The following is a 23,591-nucleotide window of genomic DNA, read 5'->3' as shown; positions in this document are numbered from 1 at the left end:
ATCGCCATAGCAGCAGGAGAGGGCGCCATTTTCAAGGATATAGAAAATCGATACGGACCAGTTATGTTTCCAACATCTTGTTGAATCCATGCCACGAAGAATTTAGGCTAACCAGTATTAGTATGGTACTTCTAAAAAATACTCAGAGAATGCAGATTTCTGTAAAAATCGTTTCAGTGCAATTCAACTCAACTGCCCTTCAGAGGACAAATACTCTATTTACAAGCCTAATCTTGCATTGACAGTAAGTAAGACAGTAAAAAGAGGGTTATACAAATCATTTTCAGGTTCAATAGTTAACTTTAATCAGACTAATAAGCGCCTCTCCCTTACACTAAGGTTTATTAATATATTTAGTCCTTCCTCTGAATATTTGAAAAATATACAAAAGTGTAATTTCCTTGTTTTGACATCCATTTACGGTTTTCATCCATTTACGGTTTTACTTGCTGATGTCTAATATTTGACCTTGATTTTAGCTCTTTCAGCCAAACTGTCAGTATTGTGGATGTAGTACATGGCAGGAATCTATAAACTTTACTAAACTGTACCACAGAAAATATTCCAACCTGACACAGGGATGTTGAGAAAAGCATGCAGACATTTCGAGGATATGACTCCAGTCAAGCGTGGAACCAAAGAAACCCAACCTCTTCGTCCAAAACATCAGTCTAGTCTTTACTAATATAATTTAATGCACCTGTATTTTATCAAATGGAAAAATATGGAATGGTACTGTAGCACTTTCACAGTTGTCAATTAAAGAATACACAGTGTATTTCACTGTTCAAATGCAGCACAAATATGCTGCACAGAGGTCAACAACAATATTGCAAAAACTCTTTATGTGCTTTAATCAAAAGCTGTGTAACTCCTAATATACACTTCATACAACTAGACAGCATAGACAGTAAATAGTGGTTGGGTTTTTCAGTTAGAAGGGCTTGTTTACTGGCCAGTGTATGTAATCCCTAAAGCACCGTGGGATTGTCTCATGCATCTCTGCTGTCTGTTTTGCATCACTTCTGCCCTCACACAGTCTGTTCTCTCTGAAATGAAGTGAGCTGAACAGACAACACAGTAACATCTGTTCTTCTTTTCTGTCAGAGGTCAGATCAGATGGGCTGTAGTGTGTGAATTTACCACCAGTGACACACAGCAGTCACTGTACTCTATGTAGTCATGGTGCTATGTGACAATTTGAATTAAGGGTCTCATAAAAATATATGTCCTATAAACTCCACCTCACATCAGATAACGTTTACATTTATTTTGATATGAAGGCATACAGATAAAATAAATCCTCTTAGAGTCAGTCTGGAGATGTATACATTATATCTTTCATATACATCTTCAAATGTTTTACAGCAACTGGTCATGACCTTGAATTTTAATCACACGATCAATCACTGTGCAGCCCTCCCAAAGTGTTTCTGCGGGTCAGACCCAAGATCAGGGTTCAAGGTTTCTGAGGTTCTGTTCCTTTGGGAAGATTTGTTTGTGTTCTGAATACATGTTTTATGGTTGCAGACAAATTTTGCAGGGCGGCAAAGTGCAGATCATTTGTACCGAACAAACAGAAATTAGTTTTAAAAGATGTTAAAAGAACAGATTTGTACAGCAGCCCAATAATCAAACACAGAAATGATGGGAGGAAGTGATGAAGTTTAAGATTTCCTTCACCTCCTCCTCTTGAATGACACTTTAAAACGAGCAGAAAGCACTTATTGAAATATGTAATCTCGGGCTGATGTTCAGACCGAAGGGCCGTGCTGTTTCCACTAAATTAACTCACTGGACAGAGTGTGAGATAAGAAATGGGCCGTAATTCGGACGTCTGGAGCCAGGTTAAGTAGAGCTGACTCCTCTTATCTCAATATGTCATCAACCTGTCTGTCTGCTGTGTAAAAATGATTTATTACTCAACAAATTTCCTCGGCTCTAAATATGTAGTTTCTTGTAACTATGTCCAGCTGGCTGTTGGGATTTGACTGATTACCGTGACGACTGGGCAGTCACAAAGAAAAGGACAAACTCTTACATAAATTGTCACTAATATGTATGAATTAGACTTATTTATCTCTTTTTATCTTTAGTGAAATGTTTCTGAAAATAGAACAAATGAACCATTATTATCTATATTAAGGCCATTTCACATCAAATCATGTTGTTCTAAGTCTGTCTGAGAAATCATGGCTGCAAATTTAGTGCCACAGTCTTTAGTAAGGAAAAGTCATGAGCCTGAAGATGAACTCCAAAGCATGCAGATGTTTTTCACTGTTTTAGCCTAATTGCAGTTTATGCATTGAGACAGTATAACAATATAAGCATTGACTGGCATGATATTGTGTTTCTGTTTTTGCTCATTGTTTAAGCAGTTAAGCATTCCCACATGTGATTACAAGACACTGCTCTATATCAGACATATAACATGCATCATTCGATAGCACAGCTACAAAACTGAAATATCAGTTATTACTTTGTGTACACTCTAAAATAACATAGGTCCAAAATTAAAATAAATTGTATAATGAATAGCAGAAGAAGTAAAATAAGGCTACAAGCTAAGTTCTGCCTTACTTCGTCCTCTTCCAGGCTTCCAAGTAACTGGCTAACTGGCTAACCAGTCATCACAGTGTTGTGCAAGAGTTTTTCAGTATCATTTTACCTGTCCTGGTGCAAATGCTTTATTCATACAGACAAGGGCTTGATTACCAAACGGGTGAAGCAGACATCAGTCCTGAGACTCCAGAGGCTCCAAATGTTCACTTTGGGTCATTTGGTTTGTGCTAATTTAATTAAAAATGTGTTTGGGAACACGCACCACTAAACATAATATCAACTGAAACACTTCTGCTGCTTCAGTACCAAATCTGAAGGCCCCCGTCTTGAAGAGAAACAGAGTTGTTATTCACTGTTGTGCTTGTATATCCCCAAATGAATGTGTTTAATTAAACTGCCACACAGCACATATGGGAGAGAAGAAAGTTGTAGCATAAAAAAAAACTGCGTTTCGTAGAGAGTTGTGCAACAGCTCTGTCTACATTGAATTTGCTTTGGATAATGGCCAATAATAATAAGAATGTTTGATTCAGTTTTATCACAATTAATGACATGTATCAGTTTCATGTAATGTTGCTGATATGATGTCAATATGACTATTGACAGATCTTTTTCCTGTTTGTGTTTGCTGTTTACCACGCAGGTCACCTGTGAAGAATAGGTGAGATGCTGAAACTCTGGTTGAGGCTGTGTGGCTACTCTAACTTGTTACCATGGCCTCGCACATGCAATATACTCACTGAGGCCAAACTTTTATTTATTGCACAGAATCCTTTCCATTCTATATCCTAAATGGTCAGGAGTGTTTTGACAGCAGTAGGTGGGCACGTTTCCGACCGCCCTTGAATGCAGCAGAGGCCGGAGCTTCACACATGCTGCACACAGAGCTGCACTGAAGTAGACATACATCCACTCATTAGGTGCCTGTGCTACTCAGGACTTCAGAGAGCTTTGAGAGAAGATTTGTTAACCTGCACTGAAACTTGTGGATCAGGAATCGAAACACTGTCAGAGGAGGAAACCTTTGTTTCAGAGAAGTGGATCTATCATGACTGCGAGGATTCAGGGAGCAGCGGCCCGGGACAAACCAGTGCCAAAGAGCCGAGCAGCAGGTAATTTGCTGGGAGCAGAGGTGGTGATGTGATGGTGCACTGGTGATATTATCAAGTACAATACATGATGTAGTGACTGGGGCAGCTGCATTAAATATATGTTTCACCTAAATCATTTTATTGTTTGAGATCTACTGAGATTCATTGGTTTAAACTGTCCAATAACAGACAGAGACCCTGTAGATGAAGAGTAATTACCCAGCAGTAGATTCATTATAGTGTAGATACTGATGTTAGAGACATGACCATGATAAGGTGTTTAGTAATGAGGATAGGCTCACTTTTAATTTGAATTTCAGTTTGTATTTTTGCCTTATAAGAGGACTGCATGCAAATGTCTTTGTATATTCAATGATTGAATATTGATGATATTGTACTTAATGGCATTTTATTTTTACAGTAGTACTAGTTTATCTGTACTATCTTCTCACAAACTGCAGTATATGTGGTGTTGCTTTATGCTATTCAGTTCTCCTAAATTATATTACTCTATTACTAGTTCAAATCGTTATAGTAATTTCCGTCAAGGTAAATAAATGCTTTTTATTTAACACCATTGCATATGAATGTTGTCTTTCATTAAAGAAGGAAGGAAAGAAAAACTATACAGTATACAGGTACAGCATATCAGTGGCCGTTACATTAAATTTAATGTCCAGACAAGTTACTCTGGTGGACTGATGACTGTATAAATTACTGATAGATATGATTAAATGTTGGAAAATGAAGAAGAGGATACGAAATACTGTGGCTTAGACAGACATTGTTTTGCTAATTTTCAGATCTATTTAAAATTGGATGAATATTTTTTTGCGTTTGCCAGCAGCTGTTCTCTTGAAGGACGTGAAATGAATCCAATAATTTACTGTATTTCACAACAATTTTTTGCAATTTTACAAAATTATAGACTAAGTGATTTCAGCTGTTTTGTGATATTTATTCCTCTGTAGGATTATCTCTCCGTAGAATCTTTTATTTTTCTGATTAATGAAGAACATTTGCTCAGTGGTGTAATTCAAATATCCTGAGGGTTGAAAGCTGATGTTTGTTTGTAAACATTGTAAACATTTATGACATTTGAACTGGACGAGATGGAGACATTGGGTTTGGATCATATTATTGTTAGAATTAAATTAAGCGAAATTAAATTAAACCTGATCAAATTAAGTTTGTTTTGTTGACCTTGAAAGTAAACTAGAAATATGCAGGTAGGCAGCTGCCAAGAGGCTCACAGCTGGCAGGCATGCAATCTAGTTTAGTGTGTTTTCTTCATCCTGCATTGTGCCACATAACGTGACTGAGTGTATCTCCCTCTCTCTCAGAGATGATGGCGAGAGTCAGGAGAGCTCTGTGCCTGGTGCTGGGCATGCTCAGTCTGTCCCTGCTGCTGGTGGTGCTGGGAGTCTACACAACCACCCGAACAGAGAGCCTGGATGTGACTGGCTACAGCTCTGGAGTTATTGTAAGTTGTTTTTCATTTGTCTCCCGTCATGATTTACTCGGCTTGAAACAGCAAGACGACAGATTTATGTGGTGAAACAAAACTCGGAAATGTTGGGTTTTCAAGTTTTGCAACGACCAGGAAATCAGCTGGAGGTTTTGAAACATAGCAAACCATCCTCCAGCATGTGATATCCATTATGAAATTAAAGCTGCAATCTTTTAGTCTCACAGCGCCAGGCCAACAGTTTAGATTCACTCATTGTGATCCTCTAATAGGCGGACACAAGTTTAGGTGGGCTGACAGTCAGATGTCAATATGAGCGCTTCCTGCAGTGACAGGCACTTGGCAGACAGTCAAAATTTCTGGACTGGACTGGTCCTCTGGAAGTGTGTCAAATTTCCCCATAACTGCATCCACCAAAATCAGTTTCTGGATGAATCTGTGGTGAGATTTGAGCCATGTTTCTCCTGAGAGAAGCACAATTTTATAAATGTAACACCTTTTACAACAGTGTAACATTAAAAGACACTGTGTGTTTTAAAAGTTGTACCACATGTGCAGTTTTCATGTACGTATAGCTGTTAAGTGCTAATACTGCCATATTGTTCTTCATGTTGCTGATTTTTTTTCTACCTTGGTATGGGAAGCAAACCGTAACAAGGTGTTACAGTTTCCAATAAAAATGAACCTTATCTTTATTTTGCATAACACTTACTGTATTCGTTACATTCTGCTCTCTGCAGCTGACCCTTGGATCGTTCCTGGGACTTCTGGGACTCCGCCTGGAAGAAAACCGCAAGCAGCTGGTATAATCCTCTCCTCCTCCTCCTGTATCTCTTCATCTGACACACACACACACACACACACACACACACACCTCATCCTCCGTTATAATTTTCCCTCATGTTTTCCCTGCGCACACCCAGTCCCGACTTGCCAAGAGGGAGTGTACATTGGCCAAGAGAGACATGCAGTATGTTTTCATGGTGACCAGCAGTGCTGCTCTGAAGGCCTCCCACTGTGACACCAAGGACTTTTAAATTGTATCAATGTGGATGCTGCTATTCCCCTGTTCATCATATTCTCAAAACTCATCTTGTGTCTCATCTTCACTTTTAAAATGTCTGGATTTTTGAGGGAGATATTAATTATTTCCTGGCAGAGGCTTAGAGGACAAACAGTAACACAAGAGATAAAGTTGCAGTGGAGATGCAAAGTGGGAGGAGGAATAGATGCTATAAACGCCATTTTTTTTCTCGCTCTGTTGGATAAATTTACAAATGCAGAATTCAGACTTTCAGATAAGATGGTGGAATGTAAATGTAGTGTGCTACAGTATGTAGTAGCTAAGGGAGTGATCTCAGTCTGAAACTGGGAGACTAGCTAGCTAGTGAATCTTAATTCACCTGCTAGCTACAGCTGAGGAACTCTGCCAGCAACATTTTTCATGTCCGTCTGAAATTACAGACATGTTTTAAAACATTACTAAGGTCCTAAAGTGGTAAATCTGCCACCAGTATCATCGTAAATATATGTGAATATTTGTGATATGGTCTGAGAAGGGGGATGTGGAGACAATTATTCAGTTTTTGGTCTGTTGTTTATTAATAAATGTTTCTCAGATGCTATAACTGACAGCTATCACACAAACGAGCCGAATTTATCAGAATCTAACAGTTATTTGTGTTATTTTATTTAACAAACTGCAGCATGTTCACAGTTCTTTTTTTTGTCCTGTAAACTGCAGCTCTTTCATGTTGCATAGTAAATAACTGCAGTAGCAATAAAAAGAAAACCAGACGTAGATGCTAATCTGCTGCCCACTCCTTTAACACACACTCCTCACTAAAATACAACTCTACATGAGCCAACTACAGCCAACTGTTATTCCAACCTTTGTAAATTTGTGAATCATGCTTCTGCTGATCATTCTTACCTAGCTCACAACTGGCTCAACATAGAGTTTTTTCTTTTTACAGCAGTGTCAAAGTGACGGCAGTCTAAAGTGTAGTAATGTAATAAGGTGGCCTGGCCTGCCTCAGTGATTGGTCTGGTTTTCAGGCCAGTAATAAGGTAGATTCACTTGTCATAACTGACATATGGTTGTTTACACTGTTAGAACAGGAAATTAGGTAATTTAATTTGTTTAAGAAAGAACCATGTATGTTGTTGCTAGTGTAACTGTGCTGGCTTGCCATAATCATGTTATTTGGGTTCTCCCAGTAAATCGTCCAAAAGTTAATTAGCTCTCCTTCCATGTATCATATGTCACGCCTGGGTCAAATATTTATGGTTTCTTTCTCCTGGTATTTATAATATACCTTTCCCATGTTTCTATAGGTACAGCTATGGGGTGTAAAAACTTTTCCATTACATCATTCTCTATGCATGGAAGATAATCAAACACACAGACTGACCTTAAATACCCTGATACCATTCATGTATTCAATCTAACGTAACATAAAAACACAATGTATAGGTGTAGTACAAAGGAAACCACATTTCCTAAGTTGTTATTGTAATGTCAACTGAATATTGCTATCTAGGGTTAGCTAGCATGTAAACTAGTCTTATAAATGTCAAAAATTGAATAATTACACATAAAATAGACTGAAAAAAGTGGAGCACATAAACCCAACTAACCTAAGAAAAGCTCAGGCAGCTTTAATCATGAAGAGATCTAAAACAGACAACAGATTTTTTTTTTTTTTTTTCTGAGCGCAGCACAGTTCATACATGATCCAAGTTTGATCTCAGTGGAGCAGTCTTAATCATTACATCATTTTTACCTGATGTGCTATCAAAGGATGCTGTCTAAACAATCCTGGTTTATGTCAGAAATGTCAAAAAATAGCACATCATCCTATCGACAGAGGACACGAAGGGCATTTGTGGACAAGACGTCCATCGGAGGAGATTTTTGGACAGAGCTGGTTGTGCTTTGATTTGATTTTATGTTTTTTCGTCCTTTTCACCAGAGGAGACAGGAAAATGACTGAGGTGGAATAATGATTGATAGTGGAACCTCATTTTCCATCTTCAATTGATTTAACTGCTGACATTTTTTTGGATTGTGGTACATTGAGATTGTGATAAATGAAGAGAAGGAATGAAGGAGAGATAGATAGATGGAGTCTCAGCTCTGCACAGTCAGGGGCTATAAGTTACGCAGTGTTAACACATTTATCTTGATTTGTTCGCTATCAAGAAGGCAGGAATAATGTTATGATTTTGAGGAGCTGCTGTGTAAACAAAGAAGACTATCATATTTCTTTTCTGAGATTGATAACAGACCTTTAAAGACTTGTTTACAGAGTCTAACCAGTGTCGACCATTGTTAACCTGTGGTTTGCAACAATGGGAAGAAATTTCAGTAAGCCCTGTTTAAAAATACACTTATAAAACATAAGAATTTTGCACAGTAACATTCACACACATACTATATATACAGACAAATTTGCTCACGATATCATAATATTTCTGCTTCTTCCTTTGTTCTTTCTTCAGCTGACGGCTGCGATCGTATTCCTCAGCTTTGGGATCATCACCTCTTTTCTGTGCGTGGTGATTGATGGCGCCTGTATTGTGTTAAGCATGGTGAGTTACCTGCACTCGCATGTGTGAACTGTAACACTATAGATGACTGACACTTTTACACAGTTTTATCCATGAAAATTTTATCCACAAATTAAAGCCCAGTCTTTATGACATTTGTCAGCTTTTCTTTTTTTTTTTTTGGACCTCATACATTACCAGTCATGAAAGCATACTGTCTTGGTCTCTGAGACTTTTTTTGTCCAAGAGGATCCATCAGTGCTGGAGACCTGGAGGAAGTCCAGTTGGTTTTGGCTTAACAAGTCCAGATATGTGATGACCTGGATGACTGAGGGTTCTTGAGAGAATGTGACTGAATGTGATAAATGTTGGTGTGATAAAGACTGAGCTGCCTCCCTAAAAGAACATTCAACAGGTTACAAAAGCAAAGTAAGGATAAATTTCATTTGGATCTGCTTGACCTGAGAAGACTCATTCAGAGAGAGACAACAGTTACTTCCATTAAGTTGTCTCTATGCACTCACACTAATTCACAATTGCTATCGGTGATGCACTTGAGTCTTGTTTTTGACTAGTATTTTCGACATTTTACAGCTACGGTTGTATTTATCCTTTTTATACCACACAGTAAAAAGGGGTGGGATGTTAATTTCAAATAATGTCTGACGTGGTGATGTTTGTTTGTTTTTTTTAGATCAGATGCTGGTGCTGTGATCAGATCGAGCTCAGTCCTTTAAAATTTGACAATGAGTTGAAAGCAGAAAAGGTTATAGGAGATATTGCATGTCAGCACAGTAGTAAAGGAAACACACTGGCATCTTGAACTGTTTGTACTCTTTACAAAATACCATAATGTGTGTGTTAAGAGGTTAAGAAAAGAATTACATGCAGTGCAGCATCGCACTGCATGACAGGTACACTTTGTTTGTGGGTATAACTGACTCCTTTGAAAGATAAAATGATATAATGTTATAATTATAGCACTGTGGTGCTTACAGCATATAGAGGAGTTATGAGTGCATACCTTCCTCTGAGAATAAATTCTTTTCTTGTCATCGTGCTTTACCGTGTCAGACCTTTGGCCTTGATTCTTTGACTCTATTCTCCGTGCGGTAAATTATGATGTGCAAGAGTTTAAAGAACAACATCTCACCTGTCCTCCATGTATTCTAAACTAGATAAGGATGGTATATGTCTGCATTCCTTTTTATCCTATATAATAAATTAAATATATTTTATGTTCAGGATATTCATATACATATAGCTGAATATGTCAAAAATGTAAATAAACTCCTTCATATGTACCATCTCAGTTTTGGGAGGGGGATCAGTACAGACAACATCATCAACTAGACAACAGCAACTGGATATTTCCATCTTTGTTGTGTTTTATTTTATTATACAGTGAAAGGAAAAGCATTTTCCAAAGCTGTGTATGACCAGTCAACATCATTGTTGGTCCAAATCAAACCACAAAAGCACAGAACCAGGAACAATGGTGAAAATAGGCCTGTGACCTTGCTGTCAAAGTCTGAATTGTTGGGTTTCATAAAATACTTCAAAACAATCTTAATGAACTAAACTCAAATCCAAAAAAATCACCCATCGTTACTGTGGATTTTAGAGAAGCCGTTTCCACTGGGGTAAAATTCAATTTAACAATGTAAAAGAACCATAAACATTTTGTTCAGAGTGGATTGAGTGAGTTTTGGGAAAGCGCTCTCCAGTTTATCACAAACAGACTCCAAACTCATCACTTCTTTACTCAGATGTGTAGTTGGTCTGTGCACACAGCCATCTGGATTATCTTGTCCAATAAATGTTTGTTTGTTTTTCATTTCTCATTTCTTTCATTCTTAAGTAAGATTGATTGGGGCTGCGTGGATGATATTTCTTCATATGTTAACTTTTGCCAGGACATGCGTCCACTGAAAGCAGAGAGATGCCAGTTCTACAGCAGCGGCGGCAGCTACATCTACGAGAATTTCTACACCTCTGTGAGTAAAGATGTACAGACATATACAAGGAAAATATATTGTCTTGAATTCAGACAAGATATCACATCTGAATTTCAATTAATGCAAGCTTGGTTAGATATAATCCCATTTTCTCTGGAGGTAGATTTCTGCTACGATTGTTTTGGACTTAGCTGTTTTCTTTTTCAGGTGTCTTGTTGGAATCTAAAGGAGTCCTGTACCATGACAGTACGAAGTGGGACCTGCTACTGCTGCGACCTGTACAACTGCGCCAAGTGAGACAATGCCACTGCCATATCATCTCAGTTTAAATGAACTCAGCCATCATTTCAGAACTGTCACCAAACTCACAGGCGTAGTCTTGCCATTTATTCATTTTCTCTTCTAACAGTTTAAAAAACATAATAATAAACAGAGCTGTTGTTTTCTCTGCAGTGGAGGCTACCTCAGCAACTACTATGAGTTTGTTGGAGTACGAAGCTGCGAGGAAGTTTTCACCATCTACATTTTGATCTGGACCCTCACCGGCCTCAACCTTGTGGCCTTCTTCACAGGGATACTGACCACAGCGGTGCTCGGCAGCATCAAGGACTCGGTAAGACACATTTTCATAAAGGTTCAGATTTGTCAAAAATCTAAATATATAATATAATAATAAATTTAGCTTATTCAGGTATTTTAATTTTAAACACATTACATGAATTGTTGAAAATGAAAGGTTACTTTACTGATATTTGACTCCAACTGAAAACATGATGAGTTTTCAGGCTCACAAACTTTGGACAGTGAAACAGCTGATACAGTGAAATGAAAATCATTTTCCACAATCTAATCCTGTGTCCCTATGTCAATTGTTAATTTATCTTTTGTTATTTATCATTCTAAATATGAGTAAATAACAACAAAAAAGTATTTAATGACTCATCCTGAACTCGAGGGAGGTTACATACATGTGTCCACACACTTGACCGTTAGCTGGTGTGGGTAGCTAGCAGAGCAGATTCATAGTAAGAGGCGTGTGTTTGGATTTCAGCTGGTAAAGACTTTATTCACATAGAAATATATTCATTTAGTTCTTGTCCCTCTCCTCCTGGTCTAACAGGAGGATGCAGGTGGACAGTCCTACTCCTCCATATCTCACTGTGCCCTATATTCCTCAAATCATAGCTACTTTTTAATCCAGTAATCCAGTTTACTGAGGCTAAAGACGCTCTGACGTTTCACTGAGACTTTAAAGGTGCATTAATTGATTTTTGGCCACTAGGTGGCAGAAGAATGCCAGAACGATCTGAGCAGAAGCGTCATTGTCTACATTCACGTCACATAGACTGAATCTGTGTCTGTTCACATATTTTTGCACTTCTACTGACTTTCTATGCATTAATCTTAACAGCAGAATTGGTAAGGGACTATTTACACTGTAGGGAAAAGTATAAAATGAGGTGGAACATGAAACAGTGTAGACAGGGTTGTAAGCACAAATTGCAACCTCATCACAGTTTTTTCAAATAAGAAAAGCCAACAATTAACACTTGTTGACAAAAACAATCTGCCTGCACATTCTTTTAAAGTTCCTGGATGCTGGTTGCTCTGACTTTTACTTGCAGGACTACATTATTGTATAGTCAGCCGAGTTGCGGATCAAATTGAATTGACAGCCTGAAGGTCTATGGAAGGTCATATCCAGCCAACCATACCACAAATAAGACCTGTAGCATAAAGTTTGCTATGACAGAGAAAACTGATTGCATCCAACCACAGGGTAAAGTCTAAACCTACCTGACCTCAAGCCACTTTCACTTATTGTTCTGTGCACAAAAGCTGCACAAGGAGACATGGATAAGAGCGCAGTATGAGGATGTGGGTTATGGAGTCCAGAAGATATTGTCCATTTGATGTTCACAGTTCTCTAAAATGCAGGGTCAATGTGGGTCTTATTGTGCGCAGATTTTATTTGGCTCCGAGTATGATGTAAACTGAGTCTCCAGACCTGTCAGTTAGTATCATCCCACCATGATCAGCTGATGAGAATTACACTGAAAAGGAAAGTGAAGCAGTGGGTTCAGGAGAAGCCTGGAGTTCATTACAAAGATTTCAGAGATGGTTACACAGCAACAAAACAGTTATACTATACAACTTTAAACAGGGAATGACTTGATGTCTGGACTATTACTCTAAATATTCAAGCTAACAGCATAGCTCTTAACACAAATGCAACTTCAATCTGTTCTTTCTGACTCTTTATCTCCCACTGGCACCAGGGTAGCAGTAAAACCAGCAAAGATAGGATGTTAAGCTGGAAAAGTGGGCCACGAAAGCTGATAAAAACTGAAAAACAGCAGTATTAACCAGGACTGTCTCTGGATGTTAAGCCCTGGTACCAGAGGCATTCCTCCACTCTTCCTGCTGCATCTTCTGCTTGTAAAACTAACAGAGAAAATTATGACCATGTGACCGTGATTGCTGCCCGCCAAAGTAGCCATTGACTGCTTTACTCAGTTAAAAATGAACATTACACTTTTCTTGTGTGTACCCACTGTTTCATGCAATATATAAATGACTTCACTATCAGTGCTGACAAGTCTTCCTTCCCTGGCCGCCATTTTCTTTAAAGTTTGAAAACACGTTGGTGGTCTCTCCTTTTCTGTTACGTAGCCAAGATGGCACCCGTTGAGAGTAACAAATGTCCACTGTTCAGTGCACCATCCTGGTACTTACAATGTACTGCATGTTTCCATACTTGCCAGTGTGCACTCAAAGTAACAAGCATGAGTACGGAAGTGCGCGAATTGAGATGCAGCAAGTGAGTCAAAGACATTTACCCCACCAGACTCTCCTTATTTGACACAGTCTAAATTTTCGTCTTCAGCATCAGTTTTGCAGTTGTAAATCTCTGCCTCCGCCGGCCCCGCCTGCTTGAAACAGAGTGTTTTCGTGATTCCTGAGGAGCTCGCTGCGCTCTGTGCTGCCAGAGATTGAGCTGATCTGGTCTGAGTGACCCCAAACTCTGCAGAAGAAGGCTGACAACAGACCACACAGCCTCCATCCTGCCGTCATGCTTTGCTGAATGCTGCCAGAACTGTTATCTTTTCATCGCATCGTGCAAAAAAATATTCTTTATCAGCTACAATTTAGGAAGCAGACTCCCTCAACTGCCATAGTTCTCTCTGTTATCTTTGTATCAGGTGTTACTCTTTTTTTCCTCCATATGTTCTGAAATTTAATGTAATTCTTAAATCACTGATCTGTCAGTTGCTCTCCCACATTCCACGTCCCATATTTACATGCTTCCACTTATGAGACACACTGTTATGACTGTTGTGTGTCTAAAACTTTTAATATCAGAGTCCATTAAATTTCCAATAACTGTAGGAGTGGTGACTTATTCTCTGGAATTTTCTGTCCCATCTTTTTCTTCGTGGAAAAATATTTATATTCATTGCATTGCAGCTTTTTAATCTAGCTTTTCTATCAGACCACCCAAATGGGGACCAAAACAACACTGAGGCCCAGAGTCATTAAGGTTTTTGCAGGGACAATTGCACGTGACCAGATAAAGGCCTTTACAACACAAAAATGTGAAATCCATGCCTGCAAATATACACAAGCTGATGCTAGTGGCACATCTGAGGAGGCAGAGGACAAACTACTGTGTGCAGTCTGTGATTGGTTGATGCCTTTATTTGTGAATATTTTCCAAGGGCTTTAAGTTTTAATATCAAAGAAGGATAATGATTCTGTTTACAGCAGAGCCCTTTTTACCAAATCTATCTCTGTCACCACTTGCTATAACCATTTGACGCAAGTTTAATCTCTGTCCAGTTTTCAGTTATTCAACATATAGGATCAACATTTGGATTTGTACACATTCTAGTCATAAATCCAAGACTTGTTTTGATTGGGATGGGTCCAACTGGCCTGATGCTCAGTTTTGGAGGTGAGAGATTTGAAATGTCAACATTCTAAACAATATATGGTTCAGACTTTCCATAATCAGGGCTAAAACAACGTAATGTAATCAGAGTGTGTTCCCAAACTTATCAACAGATAATTTTAATCATCATCATTTTTTAATGGCTGAATGTGATGTCTGTGCACGGACATTTATGTTTATGTTATAATGAAATTAAAAGATTGTTACATGGTTGATGGATATTGTCTGTGCGTTAATGGTTCTTTGCACTTACAATAACATTGTGTGTGTGTGTGTGTGTGTGTTTCTTTGTGTCAGAAGAGCAGTGGCCCTGTGACCAAGCCCTCCGAGAGCGCGCCGTCTTCCCCCACAGCTCCTCTGCTGATGGATGCCAACGTGCACACAGTTCATCAGTCCCACCCAGTCAGTGTGCGGTCGACACACACAAACACACACACACCAACACAAGCACAAGATAACCATTACATAAATATGTGTATAGTCTAGTTTTTCCGTACGTTCAAAGTCTGACACTGTGGGCTCAGACAAAACTTAAACAACCTGAGCCCTGTTTCTTTTCTATATTTGTTTTCATTGAGGCAAATTAGGCATTAAAAGTCTGCTGAATGAACCATTAGCAGTTCTTGCTTCAGATGTACCCACTGATGTACAAAACACTACCACAGGATTTACACTGATACCGAAGAAATCTTAAAAACATCATTTTAAGGCGAGTTCAAGGAGCATCTTTATCCTGTGATTTTTATGTATATTTCCATGTGTTCACATTTGAGTTGTGACTCACAGAAGGACTCAAAGTTTTGACACAAATTGCAGCTTTGAAAACCTTATGGCGTTGAGTGAAGAAAACCATGTATATATCCAAGAATTGCCCTACTGATTTCTCTGTAGACTGTGTTTCAGGGCAGGGTTTGAATGAGCTCCATCAACACTGAGATAATGGATCTCACTTGTTTCACACAGGGGCACGAAAAACTTAAAAAGTAAAAACAACACAAGTACAGCCTTGCAAAAATGAAACTGAGTGAGTAAGACTGGTGTAAAAAAAAAGTATTACATAAAAATTTTATGGATATAAGATATCATCTGTATTAGTTTTGGTGCATGTTTTAATACAAAAACATATTAGTTTTAGTTACAGTCATTCACAAGTCATTTTATTATCTTTAGTTTTGTCTAGTATGAGGTAATGGAAACTAAAACCCACTTTGTTTAGTTTTTTTTATTTTATTTTTGTTTATTGATGTAACCATCACTGTCCACGTACTTCCATGCGTTCTTTACGTTGGCATCGAATCCGTCCACTAGAGGGCAGCTAAAGTCGAGAGTTTCTAAGAACAAACATAGCGACTGTGTAGGAGGTCGTAATAAGGAACCTTTTCAGAAAGAGATGAAAGCGACAGCAGCATGGTAGAAGGAGGTGGTCTGTGAGGCCATTAAATGCACCAGTGTTTCATCAAAAAAGAATCTAAAAAGTTTGTTTGGTTGCACTGTAACTCATGCACCAGTTGCTCTTTGGTTGTATTTTTGTCAAAGTAGCTGCTCAGATGCGCTCACTGTTACCAGCAGTTACCACAAAAAGTTTAAAAATACTCTTTATATATGTATTGCGACGTATGAAATGCATTTACTATGTGTAATAGATCTTACACAATGTGTTTTGATGAGAAAAGCATTGTTTAAATGAAATCTCCATGGAGTCCCTGCAAATAATCAAACAGAAGTTATTGAAAAAGACTGTTGAAGTCTCTGCACCAGACCACCCACATTTGATCAGCTTATTGGTTGTGGCATTTTACCTTTGATTTGAGCAGTAAACCTCATGTGTTTAGAAGCAAGAATGCTGTATTTTTATCAAAACTATAAACCTGTCTTTATAACCTGTTTACTGGAATTGACATCAGTAGAAACTAATCAAAGGTAAAGTGTGAAAGTTCATTCCTGATTAGAAACAGCAGTTTGACAAAAACCGTGAGATATGGCTGAAAGCTTGTAAAAAAATCTCTATATTTGATCATTGGCAAAACAAGGACTCAATTTGCTTTTCATAAGCAAACAAAAGACACAATGCTAGAAATTATTGTGAGAACTCTCGTAACATTTGTTGTAGATTATCATAAATTGCAGTGTTTAGTACACACAAAGGACATATGACTTGAAGTCTGTGGTCAGCTTCTTTTTTTGTTTCCTTCCTTTCTTTTATTTTCTTTCTCTCCTTTGTCCTGTCCTGCTCATCCAGGGAGCCTCGATGTATTTCCCTCCAGCAGAAAACGCAGCTGCCTCACAGGGTTTCCCTCCTTCATCAGCTCCTCCTCCCTTCGCCCCGCCAACTAGCGCACTGCCTTTCAGAGTCCATGGCCTCTCTGCCTGAACTCCATCAGCAGCTTTTTAAACCAGAAAATGAGCAAGAAATTATTATTATTATTGTTGTTGTTGTTGTGTCGTTAACTTTCGTCAATGTTGTGAGGAAGGGAAGCTGAAATAACTAAAAGACAGAAATGCTGTTCTGAATATTAAGCAAAAATATATTTCGTTTTCTAAACATCCAAAAGCAGGGAAGTTTCGTGGAAAGTGCCTCCTGCTGCATTCAATTGTATGAAAAGTTTATACACATTTTAAACATATATTACTGTATTTTTGCTCAAAACATAAAAGTGATGAGTTGTAAAATGTTTGTAAATGAAATGTCGCATTAAGTGTTTCATCAGTCGACTGCATGTGTACACAAGGGTGTTTTCGCAAACATCAGTGAAATCACATGTGAACATGAACCAAATTCAGGCAATAGTGTTGTCATACAGCCAAACATAGTCCGATGCAAGTGTTTGTAAATGTGTGTGTGGTGTCACCTGTATGTGAGTTTATGTCCTGTGAAGTGTGACTCAGATGACTGATCTGATGATCTGACTGTGCTGCCACTAAATCGAAATGAGGACAGTAACTTGAATCTCAGTGACACCCACAGATATGTTTTATACATTATAAGGGATTAATCCATGAATTTTTTTATTAAATAAATGATTTGTCAAAAGAGAGACTGGTCTGGAGTCTTACGTGTGTTACAACATTAAAACCACCTACCTAATATTGTGTAGGTCACATGCCACTAAAACTGCTCCAACCCTTCGGGTTGTGGACACTGGACCTGTGCGGGTGACCTGTGGTGTCTGGCACTGGCAGCAGATCCTTTGGGTTCTGTGGGTTGTGGGGATCTGGCTCCATGGATCTGGCTTGTTCAGTGCGTCCCACAGATGTTGGATCAGATTTGGATCTGGGGAGTTTGGAGGCCAGGTCAACACCTTGGGCTCTTTGTCGTGTTCCTCAAAACATTTCTGAGCAGTTCTTGCTGTGTGGTAGGCGCATTATCCTGCTGGGGGCTGTGCTTGGTCTGCAACAATGTTTAGGTGTCTGATTCATGCCAAAGTAACATCCTGATGAATGCCAGGACCCAGCAGAATATTGCTCTGTAACCAGATGATTAATCAGGTCATCTGTCACTGGTTAATCAGTGTATGCACCAGAGCAACTCTGGACATTCCTGCCAATAGAAGGTATTTTTAGTCTTGGTGGAAAAAAAATATTTCCACACAAGTTCATTTGATGTGTTTTCTACAGCACAGTTCACTTCACATTAATGTGGAAGCTTATGAGACACTAAACAGTACATGGCAAAACCAGAGGAGTGTGAGGTGGGTCTGGCAGCAAGATGTTGGGAAAAACAAGTTGGACCGACAATAGCCCAACTCTGTGGGAATTACAGGGCACGTTTCCTCTGTAAAACACTCTTGATGGTGAAGAATTTAAGAAAACTGTCACAACTCATATTGCAGTTCTTACCAGGGGTAGATCCATACATCCAAACAGCAGATATAATAACCACAGTATGTGAGAGTCAGCAATAACACACATATGACAACCATCAAGATCATTTTGGAAAATGGCTATGCTAGAGACAAACATCAAAACTGGGATCTGTAGATTTGACAAGAAAGGAGACCGTTGTGTATACCGTAATTTCTGGACTATAAGCTGCTACTTTTTTCACACGCTTTGAACCTTGCAGCTTAAACAATAATGCGGCTAATTTACAGATTTTTAAGGACTGACGAACTTCATGCCAGCAAAACATTTAGCCTCGTCACATCAGACCAATGAAATTACCGAACAGGTCACAGTGGACCAATGAAACTGTTCAAATTAGATCAAACGCACTCACACTAAATTCTTCAGAACAGTCATTTTGCGCTTAATGCACACACACTCATCATGGAAAACACACTAAGAAATGCATATGATGCAGCTTTTAAGTTAAAGGCAATCGATCTGGCTGTTGAAAAAGGAAATAGAGCTGCTGCATGTAAGCTTAGCATCAATGAATCGATGGTGAGACATTGGAGACGGCAGCGTGAATGTGTAAATATCTCATGTTACAACATAGACACCTGCGGCTTATAGACAAGTGCGGCCTATATAAGTACATTTTTTTTTTCTTTTTAAATTTAGTGGGTTCGGCTTATATTCAGGTGCGCTCAATAGTCTGGAAATTACGGTAGATAAATATTACACTGCTTTAATGTTTAATTGCCTTAAACGAAGGATATGAAAATAGATTTCACGTGGCAGTACAATTATGAACTGTAGATAAGTCTACACCACCCTAAATGCTAACATCAGCTTGCTAACACGGTCACATGGCGATGCCAACATGCTGATGTTCACCATTTTGGCTCATCAACATTGGCACACGAAAAAGTTGATGAGAATGTCACGAGTTTTGTGGATGAAGAAGTCAGGTGTCCACCATTGTTATTACAGGTCAACCTCTCTGGGCCATGAATATCTGATGGTTGTTGAGTTATTTCTGGACAAAGGTGGTGGACAGACTGACTGTATCCTCACTTATGAGTATTTTCTGTTCTTGTTTATTGTCTGCGCGTGCATTTTTGTGTGTGTGTGTGTGTGTGTCCTGTTGGGCGTGGCCTCCTGGTTGCTGCTGCTGGTTGCGCCAGTTCTCCTGCACACCTGCTGCTCATCACCTAATCAACACCTCAACCTGCTGCAGCATTTAAACCCCGGCTCAGTCCTCTGCTCTCTGCCAGTTTGTTCAGTCTGAATGCTGTGGTCAGGATCTTAGTTTTTTATTCAAATATCAGTTTGTTGGTTTCTTGTTCTCCTGTGCCTCAGATCCCATTCATCTGCCACTTTTAAATTGAACCTTACAAGTCATACTACCAGCATAAAAATTCCATATGGAAAAATTAAAGACACTTGAGGTTGATCTCTCAGTTTCAACCTGAACTACTTTACAAAGTTGACCCACTCTGACACTGAAAATGCCATCAGTGATGAAGGAGAAAGTCTGATATTTCAAAACTGTGCAGAGCTGCTGAGATGTCACACATGTAAAACACAAAATTCACATAAAGTTCAGTGGTGACAATTTGAATCCACGTCAGTCATTGAATTAATTCATATTAATAAAATCTACACAGTAACTAGCTTCAATCTGTAAATCTCAAGTACATCATGATCCTACAATGGAAACAAACTAAGGAGCAGAGACCAACAACAAGGCCACAAGATTCACCATCCTCTACATCTGGCATTAAAACTTTGACTGGGGGAGAAAACTGACCACAGAAAAGGGGCTACATGTTTTTAGATATAGGCACGACCAGTTGGCTATACTCATTCACCTCATCTCTGCTGACTTCCAGTAAAACATAAAAGGGGCAATTACAAAACTCAGGTCCGATTTCAACAGAGAAATTCAATGATCTCGGATTAAGAACAGCCAGGCTGTCAATCACATGTCTGGGAAACATGTCTCTGTGGAGGGAGTCGACTGCTGAGACTCTGTGGACCAACGCAGCAAGTCCTGTAAAGAGGGCCAGACAGCCTTACAGTCAATATAGTATTAAAGTCAAAATATGTTCGTGGTTTTACTGTGAAATGTGATGACTGTGACATTTGCAGACCACTGAGAATGCCCAAAAAAAAGTCAGAGTAGCAGCAGCAGGGCACCAGTCAGGTTGTAATGTCATTTCCAGGCTGTGTGTACTTGTACACACATCAGTAAACAGAAGAAATATACACATCATGCAGATTTAAAATAAAACTAATTTTTAGAGTACTAGGCACATCCATTTGGTGGATGTACATAGTTTTTATTTTTTTTAAATGGCCTAAGTTCATCCCTCCTTTTGAAGTCTGTGAGATATCGGGCAACATTTGCAGCACGAAGGGAAACACCCCTTCTCCTTAAAAAGGTGGTGTACATACAGACACAAAATGTTCCTGAGTATAAAGTGGAGAGCCTCCATCTCTTTTCTTGTTCTACTCATGAGAAAACTAGAAGGAGAGATTATTAATCATTTTGCTGATCTCAAAGATTTGACATCATCAACCATGGATATTTTTTGCCCGAAGATTTGCAATCACATTGCTCAAACACTCGTGAGTGAGTGATTGCATTAGAATTCACAGGAGTAACTGAAAATCTTGTGGTTTAATGCTGCACTCCAGTTAACGTAAACTTTGAAACCTCTGAGTGGGAACTAAAGAGCAGAAAAATGTGCGTTCATGTGATTAACTCAGAAAGCAATGTGGATGCCCACAGCAACATCTCCACACTGGGTTTCTGTATGCACAAGGAATACATAAACAAGTTATTGCAGCTGCTTGACATCGGTTATATTTGTCTATTCCTTGTGTCTCAGTCTTTGTTTTGTTTTATTTTGAAACTCACCTCTTCTCTTGTTTAAGAGACTTCCTGCCCTTGTGTGTTTCCTGTCTCCTCCCTAATGTGTTTCACCTGTGTCTAATCGTTTCTGTATTCCCTCCCTCTTTTGCCAGTTCACCTTAGTTCCCTTTCTTTGTCCAGTGATTCAGCCATTGTTTCCTTGTGCAGTCGTTTGTGTGCATGACCACTTTTTCCGTTGTTTTTGGACTCTGTTTTTGCCTGTACAGTCATAAAGCAAATTACATTTTCTACAAAGCTTTGCTGGATTCAAGCACATGCACCTTGATTACACCAATCACATCCATCCCAGGCTCTGTCAGATAAACTGGAAAAACTGTCTAAACAGTGGATTATCCAAAGTAACCAGGATGTTATTTCAGAGCAGATGTGCTGCTGTTGAGTTTGGGGGTGACCTGACCCTTTAATCTATGTCAGCAAGCTGCAGGTGACAGGAAATCAGGAAGTAGTATAAGCATCAGTCCACTGTAAGAACTGTACACGGGCCTCGGGGATCAAAAAGCAGCATGACTCCGTATGATGTGTGTACTCTGCATCAAACTTTTAATAACCATTTTTGAGCGTCTGTTTTCCTTCATAGATGAAGCTTTGTACTCCTGTAATGTGAAGACATCTCATGCTGTGGTATACATCTGACCCTTAAAACACAATATTTTCCTGTCACAGAGACTTTCAAAAAATGAATTCCCCCCCCCTAATAAAAGTGAAGACAGCTTGCAGGCTCGGGTGTTGCCACATATAATGACGCTGACCGTGATGGATGGGAGCAAAGCTGAGGTTAAAACACAAGGTCAACCCCATCAACAACTCGTAGAGAGGTTATTTAGAGGTTATTTATGTCAGGCATGTATGGAAGTCCGTTTCGTAATGAGAAACTTTCTTAAAACAATGACTTGCTACATCATCATTTCAAGAACGTTTCTCACTGTTTTTCCACCACGTTGGCTTCCATAGTCACGAATGCCATGTACCATACAGTGTGGTGGAATCTACCATCTCCAGATGTGCTCTGATAATTCTACAACATTAGTATTAATATTAGTTGTCTGTTTCCCCTTGTTTCTCTTTCCCTGCTGTTGTGTGTTTGTCCCTCCCAGGTCTTCCCTGGTCAGTTCATGGACAGAACCTCCATGGCTCCCTGCCCCAGCCCCAGCCTCCAGTACAGGGGAAACTCCAGCCATGATTGTTACTCACCTTTCTCTGCACGTTTATGTACAATAAACTGTCTGAATTTGCATGGTGGGTTCAGTTTCATTAAACCCAACAATCTTCCACTTCTGTAATGTAATATTATTTTTAGATTAGATCCTGAAGATGTCTACTGAGTATTTGAGGAATTAAAGGAAGTTAATTTGACTTTTTGATAAATACGCTTTTTAACCTTCTGATAGTTGAATGAGAAAATTGATGTCACTCTGTCTCTGATAAATATGACGTCCGTTAGGTTAGCCTAGTTTGGCTTAAAGACTTGAAACGGGGGGAAACAGCTAGCCTGCCTCCTTTAGACAGGAGACAGGAATGAAGAGAGAGTCCTGCTGTCATCACCTGAGAGTGGGGGTCAGCAGTGGGCCAGTACCTTGCAGCTGGTAGGGATCCTGTCTACTGCTCGCTGACAGAGTGGAAATTCAACCAGGAGTCTCCCTGAAGGCAAAGCACATTTATTTGTGTAACGTCTTTTGCACAAGGCATAAAAATGCATTAAAAAACGCTTACAAGAGTCACAGGATGAGAACAAAATAAACTTTAATGGGATAAAATGAAATGAAATGAAATTTAAATAAACAAAATGAGGTGTGGGTTGCTCCCCTGAGCACCCTGCTGCATCAGGAACTTGAAAGATGTCCTCTATCTGTGGATATTAGAGGTTTCTTATCGTCCACCCATAACACTTCAACTTATAGATGTCAAATAAACCGTAGGGAGCCTCCTTAACCCACCACACTGCACATACTGTGCTCCATTACCCGAAGGTTTGCGACCACCTCCAACATCAACAAACCTCACACACTCTTTGCTGCAGCAGTGTTACTCGATGTGAACGGGGAAACCCAAGCTGACATGAGGGCAAAACAGTAAATGTTTCAGCAGAGAAAAACAGCCACAGCTCTTGTTTCTGGTGGCACTGCCAGGGGAGAGCAGAATGAGAGCCTAAGACCTCCCACACAAAGTCATAACTGGGTCGTACATGATGCCAAGTATGCAAGTATAGTATTTTCAGTTACACACAGGGTTAAAATCTGAAGCTGCT

The 23,591-nt window shown here is 39.2% G+C and overlaps 1 protein-coding gene across 2 annotated transcripts; it reads left to right on the top strand.

The window, feature by feature from the left end:
• The first annotated feature begins 57 nt into the window (after positions 1-57).
• Positions 58-17,618, top strand: LOC108872409 (transmembrane protein 255B). 2 transcript variants are annotated; one of them, XM_018660063.2, is made up of 10 exons: positions 58-244; positions 3,206-3,674; positions 4,997-5,136; positions 5,862-5,924; positions 8,626-8,715; positions 10,590-10,670; positions 10,839-10,924; positions 11,085-11,244; positions 14,884-14,985; positions 16,823-17,618. In XM_018660063.2, exons 2-10 carry the CDS (start codon positions 3,611-3,613, stop codon positions 16,952-16,954), a joined length of 918 nt encoding a protein of 305 aa, XP_018515579.1. In that variant the 5' UTR covers positions 58-244; positions 3,206-3,610; the 3' UTR covers positions 16,955-17,618. The 2 variants fall into 2 exon arrangements, with proteins under 2 accessions (XP_018515579.1, XP_018515577.1); XM_018660061.2 differs by having other exon boundaries at positions 61-244; positions 14,881-14,985.
• Positions 17,619-23,591: the final 5,973 nt, after the last annotated feature.

The sequence above is a fragment of the Lates calcarifer genome, linkage group LG21 (assembly GCF_001640805.2).
Source record: "Lates calcarifer isolate ASB-BC8 linkage group LG21, TLL_Latcal_v3, whole genome shotgun sequence".
In the NCBI taxonomy this organism is placed as follows: Eukaryota; Metazoa; Chordata; class Actinopteri; family Centropomidae; genus Lates; species Lates calcarifer.
The sequence above is the reverse complement of the archived record's forward strand: the minus strand, read 5'-3'. Positions and strand labels throughout refer to the sequence as shown.

Bases quoted from the DNA above. Each gene is read 5' to 3' on its own strand.
- LOC108872409 (XM_018660061.2), top strand. From the start codon at position 3,611: ATGACTGCGAGGATTCAGGGAGCAGCGGCCCGGGACAAACCAGTGCCA. The intron at 10,925-11,084 runs GTGAGACAATGC...TTTTCTCTGCAG, and splicing joins GACCTGTACAACTGCGCCAA to TGGAGGCTACCTCAGCAACT. The intron at 11,245-14,880 runs GTAAGACACATT...TCTTTGTGTCAG, and splicing joins TCGGCAGCATCAAGGACTCG to AAGAGCAGTGGCCCTGTGAC.